The sequence below is a fragment of the Poecilia formosa genome, unplaced genomic scaffold (genome assembly GCF_000485575.1).
Source record: "Poecilia formosa unplaced genomic scaffold, Poecilia_formosa-5.1.2 Scaffold857, whole genome shotgun sequence".
Taxonomy (NCBI): Eukaryota; Metazoa; Chordata; class Actinopteri; order Cyprinodontiformes; family Poeciliidae; genus Poecilia; species Poecilia formosa.
In genome coordinates, this window is record NW_006800796.1 from 10,274 (window position 1) to 33,185 (window position 22,912).

Sequence of the window (22,912 nt, forward strand, 5' to 3'; positions counted from 1 at the left end):
CAGTCTTATTCACACCCCTTCAAATAAAGTGTTACCCATTTGGTTAAGCTGGAGGCACACATATGAATGATTTCCCCATTTTCACCTACAAATGGAATTCACCATTAGTCAAAGTGGTTTAAAAACAACACAGTCCATGTTTTGGAGTGATCATAGCAAGGTGTTGTTCTCAGGCCCACAAATAAATGTATAGCAGAGTTGAAAACATGTCTCTCATAAGGAGGACTGCAAACCTGGCCCAGTTGCACCAGGTTTGCAGTCCTCCTTGGTGCAAATTAAGTCAGGGCCAGACTTTCAGAACACTACTGTGAGAAATTTGTAAATGGTTAATGGCTTTGACTTTCATAGAGCTATATCAAGTCCAAAGGACCCCAACATGCTTCACACTACAGTCATTCACCACATGCTGATGGTGGCAAGCTACTGGGGCAGTCTGACAGAGGGGAGGCTGCCATGCACTGATGCCAAGGGGCCCTCTGACCACCACCAGCAGGCATGGTGGGTGAGGTGTCCTGCCCAGAACAATAGAGGAGGGCGGAGCAGGGATTGAACCAACAACCAGTCGATTGCAGGGTGAACCCCTCTAACCATCGCCCCCATTTGTAGAAGACTTTATCTGTTTGTACCATACCCACCTATAGAGGGAGCTTGGTAATTGTCTCCATCAAGTATTTCTACAGCGTCGTGTGAGCAATTAGAGTTTATCTTCTCCAACTCAAAGTCAGTGAAGGACAGGGTCACATGGTTGACTAGCCAGAAAACACAGACGCAAATGATTCTTTTTAGGTTTAACAAAGTATATCATATATAGCATAAAACAATACAAAACATATTTATTAATTGACAAAGGCAGCCCACAGCTTACATGGTTCCTGTGCTTTGATGATCCAGCTGCAGTTCTGATTTGGTGGATATTTTGCAGGGTACCTTGGTGATGAAATTGCCCCACCATTATTGTCTGTTATAATGGTTGCTCCACAAGCTGTCAAACAAAAGATTGGTGTTATCCATACTAGGATGTGATCACATTTGGGCTTCCTCTACCTGAAACAGGAGAGCAGTTCTCCCAGTGCCCATTCACTAAATTGTCCACTCTCCTGCAGGCCCACCGAAATACATATTGGAGAAAATATGAGAAACAGGTGGAAGCACAATATGACCATGTAATAATCATATTGTGTTTCATTACATGATGCACCTGAGCATCAGCAGCAATGCATTCTGTTAGCATTTGTGAAACGGATAGATAAAATAACACACAACAAGAGACTTCTTATAAAAAAGAAGAAAATGTCACCTTCAGAGAATCTAGCACTGAAGCCTCGATGATTTTGACTAGAGTCTGATCTAAAGCGGACATAGATGGTGTTCTGGGTGGAGGTGATGGAAGGAGGTGGGCTGGACCCACACACATGGGCAAGCAGAGGAAATAATATGCTCGGACCATCATGGACCTACAGTAGGAGAAAGAGTTCAAAGGGCTTTAAAAGGTGTGTAGCTAAAATGACTGAAACAAAGTGTGGTTAACCAGAAAACTAATTTTTCTTCCACGCCCTGTTTTTTACCGTTGTGTTTTATATTAACATTTATTTCATAAACAAATCTACGAAGTCTCTTACAGTGACATAATCAAAGGAACAGTTGCTGTGATTTTCAATATCCAGGTCAGTGAAGTTTAACAAGATGCGGTGACTGGCATCCACACTGATCATCCATGAGCAGTCCACATTGTTGGGATAGCTGGCTGGGTACAGGGGTGAATGGATCTCCCCTGAAGGAGCAGTGACTGGCCCTCCACACCCTGCAGGAACAAACACCACAAACTTCAGATTACTGTGGTTCTTCTAAAACTGCAGGAACAGTTTACCTCACTCTAAATAAAAACACATAAGAAATGGATATAACATGTATTTAGTCTTTGGCAAAATTTCTTCTTTCATATTTCAAATGCACTGGTTATGTCTCAGCACCAGAAAATCATGTCAATGCTAAATGCTGACATGACTGGAAAATCAGTAGTGTCAAAATAATTTACACCCCATTATCATCTACCAGCTAAAAAACAAGTACAGTTCAGGGATTCCCCCAGTGTATTATAAGCCTGGCAGCCCACAATGCTTTACTAGCCCCTCCACCAGGCTAAGCGCTGCTTGTTTTTGTTTTTAGAAAAATTTATAATTGGGGGGTGGGGATTTGCTTTTTTTTTTTAAAGCCAGATTGCAAGCATCTCTGTTGCTCTGGCAGAGCAGATTTAGTCCTAAAAGTGGTATATAGTTGATGCATTTAAAGCCAGGAGAGCGAACCAATCACTCAGCCTCTGTGCATTGCCTCCGGCGCTATAGCTGCTTGATTTCTGAAGTTTACCTCAACGCGGATCGTGCGCTCCTCCTTTCACTCAAACTGGACACAGGCTGACCTGTATGGATATTTACATCAAAACCCTGTTAAGAATTAAGTTTCTTTGAAGAACTATACCACGTTAGCTCTGGTTGCGTAGCTCTATGTGAATCGCAGGTATAACTTACAGTTGCACTTTCAGAGGTGCGTGTTGAGTGGTTAGAATGATTTATTTAGTGTTTTTCTTGTGTGTTCACTTTGGACTCTGGTCCTCCATTGTTTGTTGTTTTTAGACGCTTTCAGGCGTCTGGTAGCCGCCTTTTGGGGGCGGGGGGGTAAGAGTATTGTTTTTTGTGTGAATTTTTGGTGTTAATTGTGTTCCTTGCTCCTTGTCGGGTCCTAGTCGTGTCACTAGTCGTAAGTCGTGTCATTTGTCATGTGTCTAATGTCCTGTATTCCCGATGCTACCACTGTCTGCGTTTGCTTGCCTCATTGCTCGCCTGTGCTGCCGGGATTTCTGTTCTCCTTCGTGTTTGTCACTAAAAGCATAATTTTTCACAACTACCTGCAACGAGTCAACGACTGCATCCTATCCTCACCATCTATAACTCCAATACATGACATCACCATGCAGGGCAGGTCCAAGGCTGTCTGAGGCCTTGAGCAGGATTTGACTTAGAGGCCCCTCTTGCTGCTAAAACCATCAGCACCTCTAACAGCTTCTGTGTTAGATTTAATCTGGGAGACGGGGACTAGTTTAGTTAGCCAACCTAAAAAGCAATAAGTCATAATTGCAGTTTACTAAATTGTATTTGTGAACAAACAGAGCTCAACTCAAAAATTAAACTTACAGCATTAGATTGTAGATGTGGTAACAAAACAATCTAACTATGAAGATTGTTTTTTTGAACTTTTACAAAGTAAACTTCCCAGCTCCTTAAAATCTTAAATTTAAATGTTAAACAATTTAAAATCTTTTAATGTATGTATGCTGAAACCATTAAATCAAATTTAGCAGCATTGATCATCTCACTAAACAAATGTTACATTTACATGTCTGTGGCCTGTGTTAAAATATTAGCATTTATGGGGCCCCTGAAGCCCTGGGGGGCCTGATGGAGCTGCTGACTTAATTTGGATTAAACAGACGTGCAAATAATTGATATTCATTTTATTTCTATTTTTTGATTAGTTGTTTTTAAGACTAGTTGTGGGTTTAAATAGTGTTTCACTGGTGATGTTTTCCTGTAATATTTTTACGTTTCCTGTATCTTTTAATACAGAAACATGATGGACTGCTGGTGGACCACCTTGGCACCCCGATCACCAGGCTTAGCAAGTTTCTGGAGGAGACCCAGTTCATTTGACCAACATGTTTCTTCTGACTGGAAGTAACATTTACTAATATTGTAGAATGTGATCTGTGGTGTAAAGATTAGAGTGATGGTAGGAAGTCCTTCCAATCTCAAACTTGGAGCTCATCAAAGTATAAACAACAGCCAAATAGATGAAATATGGAAAAATCAGCTCAGCAATGGATAATTGGAACAATAAATGCTTTTTCATATGGGGTGCTGTTTGTAAAGTCACATAGTAAAAAATGATCAGAAATAATTTGGCTTCTTTAGCATGACATAGATAAAGACATGTGGATGTTAATTTTTCAAAGTCATATTTTCACCATGTTATTCCAAAATTTATAAGTTTAAGAGTTCCAAACTAAATATTTAAATTGCTTGCAAAATATTTAGTTTTATTCGCCAGGCTGTCAGACTGCTGACCTCCCGTCTCTGTTTGACCCCGTCCCTGGATTTTAACCTTAATCTTGGTTATTGTATGTACTTATTTTACCTTGTTTTTATTTATTTATTTATTTCATTGAAATGTTTGAGAGATTATCTTTATATTTATCTGTATGTCCTACACACATGGTGAGGTGACTATTAAAAAATGATGCTACTGGATTTCACAGCTCTATTTCATTGACTATGTGAGTTTTTGATAATGGAAAAAATTAAAATGGATGAAAGGCATTTCCCCCATTTAACTTTCACTCTCAGTTATCAAGCAGAGACCAGTGATTCTCTCTCAAGCAGCACGTTATTAATTCTTGCAAGAATGAGAACAGCGAGCACACATGCTCTGTGTCTGCTCAGTCTGGCCTGTTCTAACTAGACACAGAGTCACTACCTTCCTGTAGTTGACACAAAGTTTCTCACAGGCAGTTTGGAAACCATTGTTTCTGTCTCTGCATTAGGACATTAACAAAAACCTTTAAAACGTTGAAGAGGGTCCATTCTTATCTAAATCCTCCCTAAGTTCCAGCAGAGTGAAAATGCAATAAGCCTCACACGAATGTGGCTACAGATGGAAGAGGGAAAATTAAATAGTTTCTTGGGGTTATAAATAAAGAAGCAGAAGCTATTTTCCTAAAGTATTTTCTCTGACTGGTACTGACTCACCTCCCTGGAGTTCTGTCCAGCTTGCATTGAATCCTCGACCACTGACATAGGCATCAGATTTAAAGCGCACTGTGATCTGGTTTCCTGTGCTAGAGACTTGCATTGGGTTGGAAGTAGTGCTGCAAAGCCTGGCCAACCTGGGTGCCTGTAAGTCTGGGCCTCCATACACCTACAAAGAAGTCATTGCAAGTTAACTTGAAGCCCATATCAAAAATCACCTCTTTGTGCACATTTTCAAAAAAATGTTTAAGAAAATGTTTTATTGTCTCAACACAAATATGTCTTAGGACTCTCAGTTTTTATATTCAGGAAGATTTATAGGAAGTCCTTTGGTTTTAAATATTAAATTAGAAATGCCCCTCTCAATTCAATTCCTATGGAATCTGTGCGATTAGACAACGGTCACTTATCGTCCTCCAGCTGCATGTGAAATTTCAAACTCTCTGTAGGAAGCCAAGATTCTTCGAGATTTGCATCAATCAGTCTGCTGTTGAAAGCATCATCTCTGTTGCCACCACCTGTTGGGGCAGCAGCATCAGAACCAGGGACATAAGAAGACTCAACAGCCTGATAAAGAAGGCTGGTTCTGTTCTGGTTCTGTTCTGGTTCTGTTCTGGTTCTGTTCTGGGGACTGCGGAACCTCTGGAGATGATGAGGCAAAGAATTATTCTTCATAAAACCAAGAAAATTATGGACAACACTGACTATCCTCGTCATGAGACTGTTATGAGAAAATAGAGTATCTTCAGTCAGAGGCGTCTTCATATTCACTTTAATACAGATTGCTACAGGAGCTTTTTCCTGCCAACAGCCACCAGCAGCTACAATAACTCTGAAGAATTTGAATTAATATGACTTGCAACATTTAATTTCCCTTTGGTATCAATAAGGTATTTGAAAAAACTAATTTAAACCATTTCTATTCTGCTTTTCCTCACTCTCTGGGTCAGCTTTACTCTACATGCAGACCCATTGCCATGTGACAACATCTCTGCTAAGCAGCAGAGCAGCGAGTAATACATTGACCAGAATGCCCTGCACTGTATTTAGCTTCCTGCTTTGGAGCGATCTCTGGTCCACTTGCATTCATATTTCATTCGGACCACACCAGAGTTCACTTCAACCGAACCAAAACTGAGGGTTTTAGGAGAACCAGAGATCGATTGCACATTCACACCTTCCCAAACGAACCGGACCTTCTAGACAAACAAACTGGAGTTCAATTAAAGCAGACTAAATAAGCCTGGTGTGAATGCATCCCAAGACAAAATAATTGATAGTTGACTTCAGGAAATGCAACAAGAATCAACCACAGATTTAAATCAATAATGTTTGTGTGGAGATTGTGTACTAATTTACACTTTTTGGGGTACACATCTCTGACTGTCTCACCTGATCATCAGACACTTCAAAGATTGTCAAAAAGCACACCAGTGTCTTCTTTTTCTAGGATATTCTAAGGAAAACCCATTTGAATCCACATATGCACATTTATTGAGATCCTTCTATGGCTCGACAGCGGAGATTACTATGATACATTTTATTTCTACTTGGTTCTCTGGCTGTTCTGTGGTGGACAAAAAAGCTTTGGAAAGAATAATCAAGTCTGTGAAAAGAATTGATGGATGTCCACTTCCTTCCAACATGCGTATTTTGTCCAAGGCAAAGAACATCATTAGAGATGTCACCCATCCTGGTTATCACCTGTTTGAACTGCCCCCCTCTTGAAAGGCGATATGGGTCTATCACAAACAGAATTTCCAGGTGTATAAGGAGTTTCTTTCTATAAGATGTGAGAGTTTTAAAAGGTTATTCATTGGTATTTTAAACAAGGCTGATATTTAATTAAATTGGTGTTTTCCCTTTTTTATGTTGCTTTAATGTAACCCATTGTGATACATATTGAATCTTGTGCTGGAGGCTCAATGACAATAAAAGGCTTATGACTTTTTGTTTTTACTTTTGCGTTTCCATTCTATTTCTGAATTTCAGAAATAAATGATAGCAATATTCAGGTAACTCTGATGCATAGATGAGTTGCATTTTTTCCATGTAACCATCAGAAATGTTGCTTTTTTTACTTCAAGTAGAACTGCCCAAAGATGTCACTAGTTGAGTTTACACTGGCTACAGCTTAGCAGACCTAGAAACATGAATGTGATTGTTTTTGGCTAAGAAATTGGACATTACTTACTTCTAGTACATCATAGTTGCAGTTATCATGGAACTCCACATCAAACTCATGGATAGTCAAAGTAATGCTGCTTCCAGGTGTTGTGGTGATATACCAGATGCACTCTCTGTTGTCAGGATACTTGTTTGGATAGCCCGGGCTGCTAATGGAGCCATTGGGCCCACCAACATCCCCTCCGCAACCTGCAATGACACACATCAATGACAGGCCACAACTACAACTGGTTCCATTTTGCCTAGATTGACAGTTGACAACTGGCCATCTAACTAATAAAATGTAACAAAGATTAGTTTCTTTAACTTTTCTGTCTGATCTGTGTATTCTAACTTGTAGCAACTCAGCTTTGTTAAACCTTATGCAGTTTCTCTCTGACTCACACTGGAAGACCCTGGGAGGAACGGTTTTTGTTTCACCCATTTAACAAAAGATGTGATTTATTTGATTATGAAAAACATTTGCTGTTCAAATAATGACAGGTAAAAGTTCCCACACTAACCCTAACCTTTGCAAAGTTGTTGATATTTAAACTGGCCAGACCCGTTTTGTTCTCTGGAAACAGTTTCACCAGTCTAGATCATGTGACCTCCGGAACATGATGTAGATGTTCCCACAGAGGTTTCTCTTTAAAATTCAAATGCATATTTTTAACTAGGAAAGAAGAAAATGTTCCATGTTTGTCTTTATTCCCCTTTTTCATTAATTTACTCTGACATTTTTCTCAAGGTATCATAAAATCCTAATTTATCCATCAATTGTTGTCTTTGAGAAAACATGAGTTTTCCACACCAAAAGAAAAGAACCAAATGATACCAGATACTGGAACATAAACTCCCATCCTGAGTGTTTAAGCCTTGCAGGGATAGGAAGGAACAGGCCACCAAGGAGGATAGGCAGCCATTTTTCGCTATTACTTTTACGTATTTGATGAACTGATGAAAAATTACCTTAAAACTTAAAATTGAGACTATTATTATATGGCAAAATATATTCCCCTAAATTTAGCTTGGAGTTGCTGTTCATTTATTGCTTTCCTCACTTAATACTTTCTAAATTACTGATTAATACATTGATTTAGCTCCAAAGATTTCCTTAATTTTTGAAAAATTCATCTTCTTGTTTCCTTGAATTGTAATTCAACAAATCTAAGGATAGTTTGGTTTCATTTATTTGCATTTCTTTTAGTCCCAATAGCATCATTACTCCTGATCAGTCAGAATCTAATGATGGAAGACATTTAACATTTACTTCTTATTTGTGTATATTACTTCAAAAACATTAAAAGAATTGCACTTTAATTGCAAAGTTCAATGTCCATTCATTTGGTTTAAACTCTCAAACTAAAATATTTGAAAAGTTGAGTTGGTGTCAGTGGGGTGTTTGTCTTGCTGCCAAACTTTATTTAATTATGTGCACGTATGCAGTTTTGCATATTTTTTAAGGGAACTTTTTTGTTCATTTATTGAAGTTGTATATTTAATTTGACAATATGCAAACTGTTCTTTATCTCAGAAATCAGTCTTTTTTTCTTAATGGTTTAAAATTCATCCTTTATACTAGCATTCCATGCAGAACACTGTGAAAAGTTCCCATTTGTTCATGGCTGCTATGGAGGAAGGTGAGCTGGTGTCAGCTGACTTTCTGCTGAACTCTTTTGTCTATTTTGTGCAAATTGACAAGAGAAACATGAGTTTCTGCTAACACCAGTTAGGCTGAACTGGAACTTCTGTGCCACCTCCATTTAAACAATGCAGAACTTGATGGTCTGCAAGAAGAAACCCTAAACCTGACTACAACGGCCTCTGGTAAATTCCTTTTCATCAATAACATTTTGGATTCACAGTCCTTTGATATTCTGACTATTGTGCAATAAAATAATTGCAGACAGTCCATAATATTATGGCTTATTATGGATTGGATTATGGAAAGCTTTTACATAATAATTGTAAAACCTATCTCACCATTCTGATACCACATCATCTGAAATCCAGGCATGGATATGGAGGAGTCTGTTCTAAACACCAGGGTGAGGGCGGAGCTTGTAGTGCTGTTAGCTGGAGGTGGTGTATTCCCACAGAATGCACCAATCAGAGGAGCTTGCTCATTAGGGCCATTATAGAGCTAGAAAAGAAATATTAGGAGAAATGTTTCAATATAAAAATATTATGCTATACTTCTGTTACTAGAAATATTCACACAAACTGCAAATTTAATAGGTTAAACTTATGAAAGTCTTAAACTGTTTACATATTGTGGAGGATGGAAAATTAAGTTTATGAACTTTAAGCTTAACCTTTAAGGTGTGGAAATTTTTTCTGCTGTGAATTCATTTTGAAACAGAAACCTAACATTAGTTTGAACTTTGCAAACCAGACAGTGTGCTAAGTGGCTTCTGTGTTATAAAATGCAATGCTTCTCTCTCTGCGGACAGGAAGTTTGACTTCCTGTTACCAGGTCTCATGCACAACATCTTTGAGAACCAATAGCTGCCAGCCAGGGTCCTGCCCTGCTCCAAGACACCGTCCCCAGGTCATCCCCACACCAGCAGTCCCAGTTGAACCAGAGCAGAGAGTTGCTCACTGATGTGTAAAACCACTTTCGATTGTCTAATTTGATTTATTCAAAAGTGAGAGATACAGGCAAGAGTAGTTATGGGTAAAAAGAAAATGAGGGGGAAAAAAGCAGTCCCACATCAATGTTACTACAAATGTTTTAGATGTCGTTGTAAAAAATATGGTAAAATTGTGTGTATATTTGTACCTTTATGTAGTCGAAGTTACAGTTGTAAGTGTCTTCTAACTGAAATGAGGTGAAGGTGTAGTTAATCGTGTTCCCACTGCTAGCCTGGACGGTCCAGCTGCACAGACTGTTGCCTGGGTAGTTGTTAGGAAAGTTCAGCGACTCGATTACTCCTTGGTGTTGATGTGAGATAATTATGTTGTGACACTCTGAAAACAGACACAGTAATGCAAACTAAAGTACACTGCAAAACTACTTTGATTCAGATGTATCTTTTATTTTTTTGCTTTTGTGTATTTTACTGACAAGCTAGAAAAAAAATTATTTAATAGATTTAAAATATCTATTTTAATCTATTCTGGTAACGTTTCTATTTATGCAAAAAATATAATTTCTAATAAATAGTTTTTTGCATACTGGTGTTATAAAATGCAATGAAGCCGCCAGTGTTCACACTGCTGTCTGTGCGGAGTTTGATGTACAGTTGATTGCTGGAAGAGTTGATCGGCCTTGGTAGCTCAGTGCCACACAACTTGGCCAGTTCTGGAGCAGTGCTGCTGTTTCCATCATGTACCTAAAAACAAATGACATCAAAATGCTATTAAGAAAGTTAAGATGGATAACATGGCAAGAATGTTTAATGCACTGCTTTGAGTGGGGAAAAATTAAGTGTCATTGATGTCATACTTGCATGGGACAGAAACATGGGGTTTCTGCTAAGCATTCTGAGCAGTCAAATGAAAGTAGTTTGTTGCTGAATTAAATAAGGTCATTGCAATAAGCCTTGCTTACTGAAATAACTGTGCTTAGCAATGTGCTTCTACAGTTCTGTATGGAGATCTCAGATTCAGACATTTTCTACATTTTTGAACACTGCAGTAAGATGAAAGTATAATGATTTACTTCCCTGTTGAGACTTTAAAGTACAATGATAACATGAGTTTAATTGTAGGTTTTCACTTATTTTCAATATTACTAGAGACTAAATTCTTCCAATTACTTTAAATCATTTCTACTGTCAGTACAGTCAGCTGGTCTGTTGAAGTGAATTCTACCTGAACAGAAAAGCTGGTGTTGCAGGGATTAGATATAATATAGATATGATGATATATGATTTCTCATTTGATAAATATGATTTGCTTTAGCATGTGTCTAGAATCAGAGCCATTTACATGAGGATAAGTGCCAAATATGTTTAATAGCTAATAATATTCCTACATTAAAACCACACTTAGTGTATCCTGCACTTTCTAAAATATCAGGCATGTATCAGGTACTCTTATGTAAATTAGCTATTTTAGAACCTGTTGAGAGACACTACTCACAGCTAGGTAATCATAAGAACAGGATGAGCTGGATTCCAGGTGGAAACCTGAAAAAGACAGTTGGACCTGGCTGCCCTGACTGGTCCTAATGTTCCAGTAGCACTCAGCATTGGGATGATACGGTAAAGGATAATTGGGAGAAGACAATCCTCCAGAGGCAGTTGTCAATGTTCCTCCACAACCTTTATGAAAACGAAGTAAAGCATGTAACTGTATTACACAGTTAAAAAAAATCTGAGAACATTCATAGGTGCTTCATCTTTATGCAAGATGTCAGAATAGTGTATCTTTTATTTAAATATGAGGCAATAAATTCCTTGTGCTGTAAAGATATAACTCATCATCAGAGAGCTTTGGCATAAGGTTGTCTCAGTAATATTTCTTCATCTTTGTCATCATCTCTGACAGAATCTGATTAGTGGTCCTTTTTCTAAGTTTTCAGTGCTGTAGATTCTCAGTCAATAAAAAAATAGCTACAACTGAAACATGAAACTGAAGGTTTGATGCTGTTGGACTAAACGAGACAAAATAGTTTGGTGTTTGGCTATAACTGAATCTCCGTACTTTTGTGATCTAAGCCTCACAGTGTAGATGAAAGAAACAGATAAGAAATATAATAAGCATGTACCTGTCTGTGTTCCATCCCAGTGCGCAATGAATCCATGACTTGTGATTGAGGGATCAGAGTGGAATCTAATCCATAAACGATTGCTATGTGACACCACAACTGGAGGTCTCTGACTGCCACAGAACTTACCAATCAGGGGAGACGTCTCATAGCCCCCATCCCTGTAAATTCAACAGATTTCATTTGTTGTGTTTAGATACAAAATATGCTAAATATACCTTGCAATGTTTTTCTTAATATACGTCTTTTCCATCCTGTTGAAATTTTAAACACCTGCATTGTGAAATGAAGATGACGTGATTAAATAATTACCATTTTTAATTTCTAAGACTAAACAGATTTTTCATTCCTAGGATCTTAAGCATGCATTATTATTTGGTTGGATTCATGCTGTTTAAAGTCATTTTTCACTGAATCTTGCTATTTGTGATAAAAGAAAAGTGAAGATTTTGGGAGGACTATTGTAGCCACTATAAATAGACTACTGGGTCTTTTATATAATAGACTGAGATGAAGAGTGGCGTAAAGCTGTTTAGTTTGCATGTGATGTATTTTCACAATTAACATCAGTCTGGTCAAATGAGCTTCTGGGTAAGGTGTCCCATTCTGCAGTGGTAGTAAGAACCAACAGACAGGAAGAACACAAGGAGATTGGATTCAGTCTATAGTCTATTACTGTACTTCATTTCATACCTGATTTCCACAAAGTCAAAGCTGCAAAAAGGAGGAGTGCCCTCCAACTCAAAGCTGGTGAAGTTCAACAGAATCTGCATGTTGAGCTCAACAATGATCTTGAAGGTGCAGTCTCGGCTGTTGGGATAGCTGTTAGGATAGCTTGGAGAGGTGAAGGTTCCAGTTGGAGAGGTAAAGCTCTCACCACAGTCTAAAAAGAAATAAATAACAATTCTATAAATAAATATCTGGTCAATGTATGAAACCAGTCACCTGAATTAGTCCAAATCATACTAAATGAGAGCATTAAGTAAGGACAGCAAAGTCAAGATTCCCAACACAAACGTGTGTCATATTGTTGAGGGTTGAAAAAAGTTGCTATTTAAAAACACTAGTTAATATTAACAGTCTTCTGATTCTTGCACTGCATTCTTGGAGAATTGACAGTTATGTCCATAACCAGACACTTCATGGATGAATATGAGAAAAGATTTTCTCCGATTAAGCTGCAGTAAAAACTTTACTTTTATTGCCTTTACTTTACTTTAACTTTAACTTTAACTTTACTTTACTTTAACTTTACTTTTATCAATTGTTTTTGACAAACTGAGTACGAAACATTGAAGTCTTTTGGCAGACTTTACCTGTACTAGCATTGATGGACACATAACTGGCAGAGAACCCTTCCCCCGATAAACTTGAATCAGTCACAAACAGAAGGGTCATTTGGTTGTCAGCACTTGTTATAGATGGAGGTACTGAGCGCCCACAGTACCTGTACACATGGCAAAAGACAACATGATAGTTGCTACAGAAAATGCTTCAACTGTCAGTCACCAGGCATATTCTGTGAGGAGCTAAAATCCATGAATTATTGAAACCACTAATACAAATTCTTATAACTGTCAATTTTAATAGTTTAAACACAAAATACACCTTATTATTAATATCATGATATATTATTAATAGTAACTGATAATAATAAGTATTATTAATATACTGTACATTCATTCACACACAATGAAAACTGTCTTGGAACAATCAGAAGCTAAAATCTACACAATGTAAAGACAAAAATGTCTCTATTTCCGATAAAATACCAGCAGTTGTGGTTGAAAGAATTTTACTGTAGTAAATGCGGCCGCAGGTTATAAGACATTTCTGGCAAAGTCACTTTAAAATTTCAGAACTGTGAAGCGCTTATGGGAAATTATTAATTCGTGAAAAACTAGCCAAACTGGTAAAAAAGAGTAATGATGGGAAAAAATGGGTAATGGAAGAGATCAGGGGTGGCGAACATGCGGCTCTTCGACGGATCATGTGCGGCTCTTTGAAATTTCCCACACTCATTGAAGGCAGCACTGATAAAAGTGTGAAATTTTAAGCTAGCGGTAGAAGTCTGCAGTAGCTGTAGGAAAGGCGGAGAGATGGAAGCGGAATCAATTAGGAGTAAAATCTGTTTCCATGGTAGCAGCTTTCCTCAACAGGTCTCTGTATTTCACGTCGGTGCTGTGAAGCAGAGCAAGCAGCTGCTTGTAAACAAATGTCAGAGTTTGCAGCAGGTTCTGGTGCCAATGAAGGGAAAAGCAAACCGGTTCTGATCACATGAACACAATCAATGCTGTGCATCGCGGTTACGCGCAGAGTGGCAAGTTCATGGATTTTAAATATGGAATTATTTTTCTACTGCAGGAAAAAAAAACAGAACAAAAGTGAGAGAAATCAGAAAGAAACAGAGACACTGCGAGAGTTTAACGCGCTGTGTTAAACCTTTAAGTACGGTTTAATTTGTATCAATGCTTGAATATTAATTCACACTGAACTGAATCCAGGAAGTTTTAAAAGAGGGCTAAAAGGGGGCGAGGGTGATCTTGGTTTGTTACACCAAAAATATTGGTTAAACTACAATGTAAAATATGCAAATGGTAGACTTCGCCACAATACCCTGAAATAAGTACAAATCTGAGCCATGCCAGTAAATTGTCCTTCATGTTTCAAAAACGATGCACAGCATGAGACACTTCCACATCCACCAGTTTGGCAGATGGAGCTCAATTTTCTGTCTGAATGAATGAATTTTTACTGCACTTAACAAAACATTGTCTTGTTTTCACTGACAAATGTGAAAGAGTTGGTTTGAGTAGCTATAACAGAGTACAAACCAAATTTAAAGACACTTATTCAAAAATGAACATTGTCAGGTGTCCCACTGAAGCCTTAGAGACTAAGGAAAAAGCTGCTTCAGCAAACAATGTATAAAGCTATGGTAATCTTGAAATTGTTGTATAGCCCTTTACAGTCATGATTAGCTTTATTTGGCTCTTAATGCTAAACTGGTTCACCACCTCTGTAACAAATGGATATCTATTTTCTAAAAAAAAAAAAAAACATGTTTTCATACTTCATCCTTGAGACTGAAAGTGAAGTGTTATATACAAGGCAGTTTTTACCAATGCCTCAATTTAACTCTGCTTTCTTAAAGTTCATGTGAAATGTTTTATTTCTCAATGGGGATGTGGACAGTGGGAGAAAGTCAAACATTGTGCTGTACATTGTTGAGTAAACTGTCATGACAGTTAATTTGAACTCTTTTACAGTACTATTTACCATATTTCTTGTCATTACAAAAACACTGAAACAAAAGAGACAAATTTCATGAAAATACTCAAATTGCACAGAAAGAACACAGTCATGGTAAGGCTGACTGTTGTGACAATCTTTTCTGTCATCATGCCATGACTCAAGCATTTCAGCAAAACTTAAGTTAACTATTAGCTTGTAAAAGATGACAGTCTTTATTTGATCTACAAAGCTCCTCAAGCTTCTTTAAGGGGATCGTTTTGGAATCTTCACAGTTCCAGTTGATCCATGATAGAATTTTTAGCAATGCTCTCTCATTCAGAGTCCATGGCAGATTTTCTGTTCTTCACATCAAACTAGCACAGAACAAATAATACTGAGCAATAAACGACATTAAACATTACATGCAGTGAACATACAGTGGGTGCGTTTGTTCATTTTTTAATAGTAACATTAAAAGTTTTAAAATACTAAAACTATTCCATCTGACAAGGTGGCAGGTTTGCCATTCTCATTTAGTTACAAATGAGGTTTGATTTGTTTCATGTTTTACACTTTCAAGTCTTCCCATTAATGTAGTTTTGCTAATCCTGACATTGCCTAATGGTAAAGGTGAGATGGAGAAATAAAAAGCCTAGGGGTAAAAAGGACATCTATGGGGAAGTGGAAGGTGTGAGGATTGGGAAGTGCTTTTATACTCTGATGTGTAACTTTCTCTTTCAAAATGTTCGTATTTCTTAATGCCACTTTATGTGTGAGTATGTGTTGTACCTGCCAGTCTTGTTCCCAGTTGTTCCAGTCCCATCATAAACTTCAAGATAGTCATAGTTACAGTTAGTATGGTACTCCAGGTTGAATGAGTCAAACAACAGCCGAATTAGGTTCCCTGGTAAAACACTAATGTACCAGGTACAATTGGCACCATGTGGATAGTTTGTTGGGTGACCAGGGCTGGTAATGGTGCCTGAAGGACTTGTCAAAGTATCTCCACAGCCTGGTACAGGACATAAAATGGTTACATTGTAGAGATCATACTTCTACCACTTTAAAATGTGCAATGTTAAATAAAGAACCATGAACCAAATTTTGATGACATTTTTTAAAGCATAACAGTCTTGGAAAATAGCTTGGTACAGTTGTTAGCACTGTTGGTCTTGGGTACAAATCCCATTCTGGACTTTTTACATGGAGTTTGCATGTCCTCCCTCTGCACTTGTTTTCTCTCCAGTTACTCTAACTTTCTCCAGCATCACAAAAACATGGATCACAGGTTCATTGATCTAAACTGCCCTTAGGTCGGTCAACATATGAGAAGAAATTTCATCACAAGGAACTTTAAAAAACTTTTGTGGATTTTATTTAGCAGTTGTCATAAAAGAATGTGGGTTATGGGAGAGGGGTCATCAGACTGGTACTTGAACACATCACAGTTACATCAAGGACTAAAGCATCCATATGTGGGTTGCAGAGTTTATCCCTGCACCACCATAGCACCCATGAGTCACTTTTTAAGACAAACCAACACATATCAGTTCAAACAGAGCTATCACAGCAGTCAGCTAGGTAGAGTATGTCGACTGCTGGTCACTAGTAGATATTAGGGATACCACAGAGACATACTACAGCAATAATGTACAAATTAACTTAATTGTCAATAAAGTCCAATTAGCCAGTTAGCCAAGCATGTCTTCTTTTACGCATTGGAGGAAACCAATGTGCCCAGAAAAATTCCTGTATGGAAATAGTATTTTAGATATGAAACTAACTAGATTTACATCAGTATACTTCTTCTGCTTGTCTGACCAATGAGCATAGTCAATTAGGACTCTGACAAATAAAAAATATTCCTCCCACCCTCAATGGCAGAGTCATATGCTGCTTCAAAGCCATGGTTGTTGACAGAGGAGTCTGTGCTGAACTGGATGTACATAGATTTCTGTGTTGACTGGAGCCTGGGAGGAATCTCGTCACCACAAAATTTCCCCAGGAGGGGAGAGCTAGGTGAGGGTCCATCCCTGACCTAAAAAGAGAGATAGTTTTTGACTTCTGTCCATCACCTAGGCAATTATCATTTCACAGAAAAAAAAACACCAAAGCAATAATCATTACACAAAAATTACTTTAAAGATCTTACCCAAGCTTTACAAATATTATAAGGAAAAAGGTTAAACAAAGAAAAGTGATGTTGACACTGAAAGTATTTTGTGTCTTTATATAGATATACTGGTAATTATTGTGTTCAATGGAAGACCTCAAATGTAGGCACCATAAATCTGAAAACTTTTACAAAATCTAAAGTATTTGAAATAAACAAATATTGCTTCAAGCTTAATCAGCTAATCAATGGAAGGGAACAGGCACATGCCAAGTCCATCCCACAATTAAATAAATCAAGATGTCCTGGCATGTGGGGCTACCGGATGGGTCACTTAGTGGGCCAGTGGGCGGTGGACCATCCACGCAGCTCTGTGCCAAAGCGGACAACTCGCAACATCCTCTAGTTTTGTGTTGCCACAATACCTCAAACTGCGTCATATCAAATGCCTTTTCTACCTAGCTTCTGCTGCTCCAGTCAGATTTCGGCAGTGGCAGCCGAGTGGACCTGTAAACACATTAACCAGCACAACAGTCTAACAATGAAGAGCGGCGATGTGAAAAACCCACCCCATAAAACCCAGGCAGCCAAAACAGCCTCTGTGGCTCAACAGTCACGAAACAGCAAAGCCTCGTCTGCAGGTCTGTCCCTGATAGTGCCTTATAAATTCAATCTTCCCATTGGTCCCTGGCATCCAGCAGAGACATGCACAGCAGAATGGCTCCAGCTCTTCATGCAGGGCCAGCCTAAGGTAATACGGGGTCTTATGCAGCGTTCAGTTTGAGCATCATGAACTCTGGTTTACATTCAAAGTCTACACTTACCGCCTCCTTTATTAGGTACACCTTGCTAGTACCGGGTTGGACCCTCTTTTGCCTTCAGAACTGCCTTAATCCTTCGTGCCATAGATTCAACAAGGTACTGGAAACATTCCTCAGAGAGTCTGGTCCATATTGACAAGATAGCATCAAGCAGTTGCTGTAGATTTGTCGGCTGCACATCCATGATGCAAATCTCCCGTTCCACTACATCCCAAAGGTTCTCTATTGGATTGAGATCTGGTGACTGTGGAGTCACCAGATCTCAATCTGGTGACTCCACAGATTCACCAGAATCTGTGGAATCTGTGGTTTCTTGTTGTGTTCAAGAAACCAGTCTGAGATGATTCAGGCTTTATGACCTGGTGTCATAAAGCCTGCTGGAAGATGGATGCACTGTGGTCATAAAGGTATAGACTGTTAGGTTCCGTGTTTCTGTGTGCTTATTTTTGAGTTTCTCTGTGTTCAGTCCTGTGTTCCTGTTAGTCTCTGTCCTGTCCTCCCCGTTGATTGCTCCCCAGGTGTGTCCCATTCCCCTGATTACCCCGTGTGTATTTAAACCCTCCTGTTGTCTGTGTTCCTGGTCGGGTCCTTGTGTGTCGTCGTTTGTCGTTGTCTATTGTCGTTAGTCTACTCACCAGTTGTACTTCTAAGTCCTGGTTTGTGTTCGCTCGCACGTAGTCCTGTCGTTCAGTTGCTACCGGTATTTGGCTGTGTGCCTGTCTCTCTGCCGTGCTGCCTGTTTTGGACTGAGCTTTACTTTCATCATTAAATATCATTACCACCATAACCTGGGTCTCGGCGTCTCTCCTCACCACTACAACCACACCTTACGACATAGACATGGTCAGGGATAATACTCAGGTAAGTATTATTCCTGAGTATTATACCAATTGACCTGATGCTCAATTGGTATAATACTCCCAAAGTGTGCCAGGAAAATATCCCCCATTTTCACCACCATCAGCCTGAACCATTGATACAAGACAGGATGGATTTGTGCTTTCATGCTGTTGACGCCAAATTCTGGCCCTACCATCCGAATGTTTCAGCAGAACTCGAGAGTCATCAGACCAGACAATGTTTTTAAATATTCCATTGGTGTGAATGGAGCATAAAGGTCATAAATCTGCACACGTGTCCAACTTGAAGAATGAGACGCATTTTTGGTGTGCAAAACGCATTCGTTGTGGACCCCGCATTAGGCAGAATCTGATTTAGCCCCCCATATCCTCTTCTCCATCTCCCCTTGCCTTCCTACTAAGAACATCATTATCACTAACAGTGTTTAAACATACATTTAGTGTATAAATCAGATTATTGGCTATTATCTCCTGTTATGTATTTGTGAACCAACCGAGCTCACAGATAGCACCATATTGTAGCCATGGTAACACAACAATCAAACTATCAAAATGATTCTTTGCACTTTTACAAAGTAAACAGCTAGACAACAGTAGTCTTTTAACTTGTTCTACGCTTCACTTCGTTCAGAGGGTCTGGACCTTCGATATTGAGAAACGATTACTTCCTGGAGGAATGGACTGTGTTCATGGGCAAACATGAAGTGCATACTTCACGTTTGCCCATGAAGTATGCAATGCACCAGTTTGACACTATGATGGTTGTTTACCCCGCTCACTGCGGGGTAAACAACCATCCTCCACTGCAAAAAGAGAAGTGCTGATCCAAATGAGGTGGTTGTTCATATTAATTCAATATTTGGAAGCATGGCCAACATGGACTGAATGGCTTCAATTCACTTCCTCCGCTGCCATCTATAAAACTACGGGCAGACTTCAATTCTAAAACAACACATTATCATTCACAACTTCTTCTGTTCACTGATTGGCCCGGTTTAAATTCTACTTAAATGGGAAAAAGCCCAGACTGTGCTGTAGGCGAGATTAGAGTCGTGTGGAATAATATAGAAGGCAACGGTCAGGCTAAAACAACAGAAGAACAGCAGAAGAAAACTATAGGATCATTAAGCAGAACACAGGAATGAGGCAACTTACAAAGATGAAGAAGTAACTGTGATGAAGAAGAACTAGCCTAGATAGAAACTAAAGTAACATAAAAGGAGAAACACGGTGAACAATAACTTCAACTCCAAAATTTTAAAAATTCATCAAAGACAATACCTAACAGAATAAGCACAAAGACTGAATCAGCTTTACCCAGCTGTTTAATAGTTAAGGTCCAACTGTCATCTGTGAAACATGGGCATCATAACACCTGTTTTTATTATACAAAATGCTAGATATTAACTTATATGCATATGACCATTTGTGACGTTAGAAAACAGCCTTGAACTTAGAAAAAGAGATTTCATATTTTCTTGCAAACCCTGAGTACAGTGATGCCTCGCTATAACGCGGTTCACCTTTCGCGGTCTCGCTGCTTCGCAGAATATTTTTTGGTGCAGCCTTTTTTTCACAGTGCATTGTGTTCTGCGTCCTGATTGGCTAAACAGTCTCTGCGGTTCTTCTCTACCTGTGTGCCAATAAAGTTACGGTATTTAAATATAAGTAATACAGATTGGCCATTCAGGAGATGAAAGCTGAAACTTTGAATGCCTGCTGGAAAAAACTGGCCAGAATCAGCACAAAACCCGACTGGAGGCTCGGTTGATGAGATCCATCACTCTGCCGTAGATACAGCTGTGAATCTCTCGGGGCAGGTTGGAGGAGACGCTTTAATGACATGACTCCAGATCACATTAAGACCCGATTGATGCACACGAACATCCGCTGATCTCAAAACAGGTCTAGTTCTTTGGTTTCAATGTAGAGTATTTATTTATGCCGTGTAATAATCGTAAAAAATAAAGGTAACTACTTCGCGGATTTCACTTAACGCAGGTTATTTTTGGAACGCAACCCCCGCGAAAAACGAGGGATCACTGTATACCAAAATTTAAGATGTGCTTATGGTAATCGAAGTGGCTTACAACATAGCTGTTCATCCTCGTTGTTCTATTTACACACCAATGAAGAAACAGAATCAAATTTATTTCCATGATGACTTCTGCACCCATTTCTCTTATGTCATAAATTGATGTCATGTATTAATGAATTGATGAAGTCAACTGAAATACTTCACCTCAACAAAGTCAAATCTGCAGGAGCCTCCTTCAACATCAAACGACAGGAAATTCAATGTGACCACGTAGCCCTCTTGTTGGTTGATGACCCACTCACAGACTTTGTTGTGGGGATAGGGATTTGGGTAGTATGGAGACCGGAACTCTCCAGTTCCAGAAAGGGTACCTCCACAAGCTAGGAAGAGTGGAAAAAAAAAGAAAAAAGAACAATATTCCTATATATGTATTAGTCTGGATGGAAGAAGTATTAACATTTTGGAGCCAGAGCCTGACTTGAATCTGATAGGGATAGTGGCAGTAATAAGTATTGTGACTGAAGAATTGGAGAGAGGGAAGTCTGGGCCTCCTGACTTACCCCCCTGGCTCACATCTGAACTCACTAATGAAGCACATCTTGTGCTTCATTAGTGAGCAAGTGACTTGGAGCTTAATTCTCTTTGATGTAGTTTTACTGCTTTGTGTGTAGCTTTCATGAGGTGTTGTATATCACTGTGTCTAATGATTTGATTTGATCTTTATGCTCTAACAGGTCTGTCTGATAATCCTGTTAGTCTGTCAGTGACGTGAACAGGATGAATTACATTCTTTAAAATAAGATCAATTTTAACAATACTTTCAAGTATATTCATGCAGAACTATAAATCTGATAAGTTGGGAAGTGCGCTTAAAAAGATTAAAATATTTGAGGGTTTAAGTGTACCTAAGATGGTCCTGAACATCCTTATACAACCTTCTTTGAGATGTTAGAATGCTCTTTTTAGGTTGGCTGCTTCCCTAAGTTGCTTATAGAGGCTAACTTAGCAAAATGCTCTGCAGATGGCTGTCTGCGAACTGTGAAAAAGGGCTTAGCTCATTCCAGGTGTATCCTCTTTTTGCTTTTTTGCTGCACCATTATTTTTCAGATCATCAAAAAAATTTTAATATTTAAAGAAGGTCTGAGTAAATAGAGAATTCAGCTTTCAAATGATCATTCGTTTATAAAGGAAAAAGTGCTACCCAGGCCAGAATCTCCAGGTTAAATCAGGAATTAGCTGTCATAATTCTGAATAGTGGAGTGTGTTTTCTCTCTATGCTCAGTCTGCTGGAGTAGGGCCTGTTTAACGTTGCAGTCTGCTGCATCTGGAGCTGCTTAGATGCAGTGGACCCCCATTAGTTATGGGGTTTAAGGACCATCACCGCCCTTGAATGGCTTAAATTTGCAGATACTTGAGACTCCATCTAAGCCTGCTTATAATTTTCACTACACAGAAGCTAACATCCTTGGTCTTCTTTATTGCTGCTTTTGAGGTTCCAGTTAATGAGTGGCAACAAAAATGAATGACACTCCTGGATTGGCTGATTTACACATATCAAGTATCATTTGACTAGATATTTCAGTTTCTCTCTTTCTTTGAAATATTTTCAATATCCTCCACAAAAAAAATTCTGTGAATAGGCATATTTTCATTTGAAGTCATGTACCACAGAAAAATCCATGAAAACTGGGCTGCAAATAGGCAGGTACAGCAGTTCTTCCTTGCTTGATGGCAGCTGAATTTGGTAGTATCAGACCTCTCATGATATACTTGACTCCATCATGCATCATTGCTCACACAAGCCCCCCATAAGTGCCAAGGAGTCCTTTTCTTCAAGGCACTTCAAAACAGTTTCTTTACAACAAGTCTTGCCTCAGTTTGTATAAACCTCGTCTGTCCTTCATGTCTCTATTGTTATGGTTATTATCCAAACAACACAAAATACCACTCGCTTTGTTATGTATAAAACCTCACCAACACTGTAGGCAGCCCTGAAACCAGCTCGGCTGACTGAACTGTCAGATTTAAAACGGATCCAGAGAGAGTTGGAGGACGAGCGAATCGGAGCTGGCAGGGTGCTCCCACAATATTTCCCTATCAGTGGATCAGTCTCCATCCTCCCGTCACGGACCTAAAAAACAAGAAGACAAATGCTGGAGATAAA

General features: G+C 38.9%; 1 protein-coding gene across 1 annotated transcript in view; it reads right to left on the reverse strand.

The window, feature by feature from the left end:
* cubn (cubilin (intrinsic factor-cobalamin receptor)) overlaps window positions 1-22,912 on the reverse strand; it is a gene marked incomplete at its 3' end in the record, with an annotated part of 68,230 nt that overhangs the window by 9,531 nt on the left and 35,787 nt on the right. The window contains exons 18-34 of the mRNA XM_007543597.2: window positions 22,723-22,879; window positions 20,953-21,128; window positions 16,789-16,954; window positions 15,706-15,928; window positions 12,999-13,129; window positions 12,376-12,565; window positions 11,683-11,843; window positions 11,055-11,236; window positions 10,147-10,303; window positions 9,751-9,938; window positions 8,952-9,111; window positions 6,994-7,175; window positions 4,800-4,968; window positions 1,620-1,801; window positions 1,298-1,454; window positions 866-982; window positions 636-749 (exon numbers count right to left, since the gene is read on the reverse strand). Coding sequence (XP_007543659.1) covers window positions 636-749; window positions 866-982; window positions 1,298-1,454; window positions 1,620-1,801; window positions 4,800-4,968; window positions 6,994-7,175; window positions 8,952-9,111; window positions 9,751-9,938; window positions 10,147-10,303; window positions 11,055-11,236; window positions 11,683-11,843; window positions 12,376-12,565; window positions 12,999-13,129; window positions 15,706-15,928; window positions 16,789-16,954; window positions 20,953-21,128; window positions 22,723-22,879 — 2,812 coding nt within the window. The remainder of the gene's footprint in view (window positions 1-635; window positions 750-865; window positions 983-1,297; window positions 1,455-1,619; window positions 1,802-4,799; window positions 4,969-6,993; window positions 7,176-8,951; window positions 9,112-9,750; window positions 9,939-10,146; window positions 10,304-11,054; window positions 11,237-11,682; window positions 11,844-12,375; window positions 12,566-12,998; window positions 13,130-15,705; window positions 15,929-16,788; window positions 16,955-20,952; window positions 21,129-22,722; window positions 22,880-22,912) is intronic.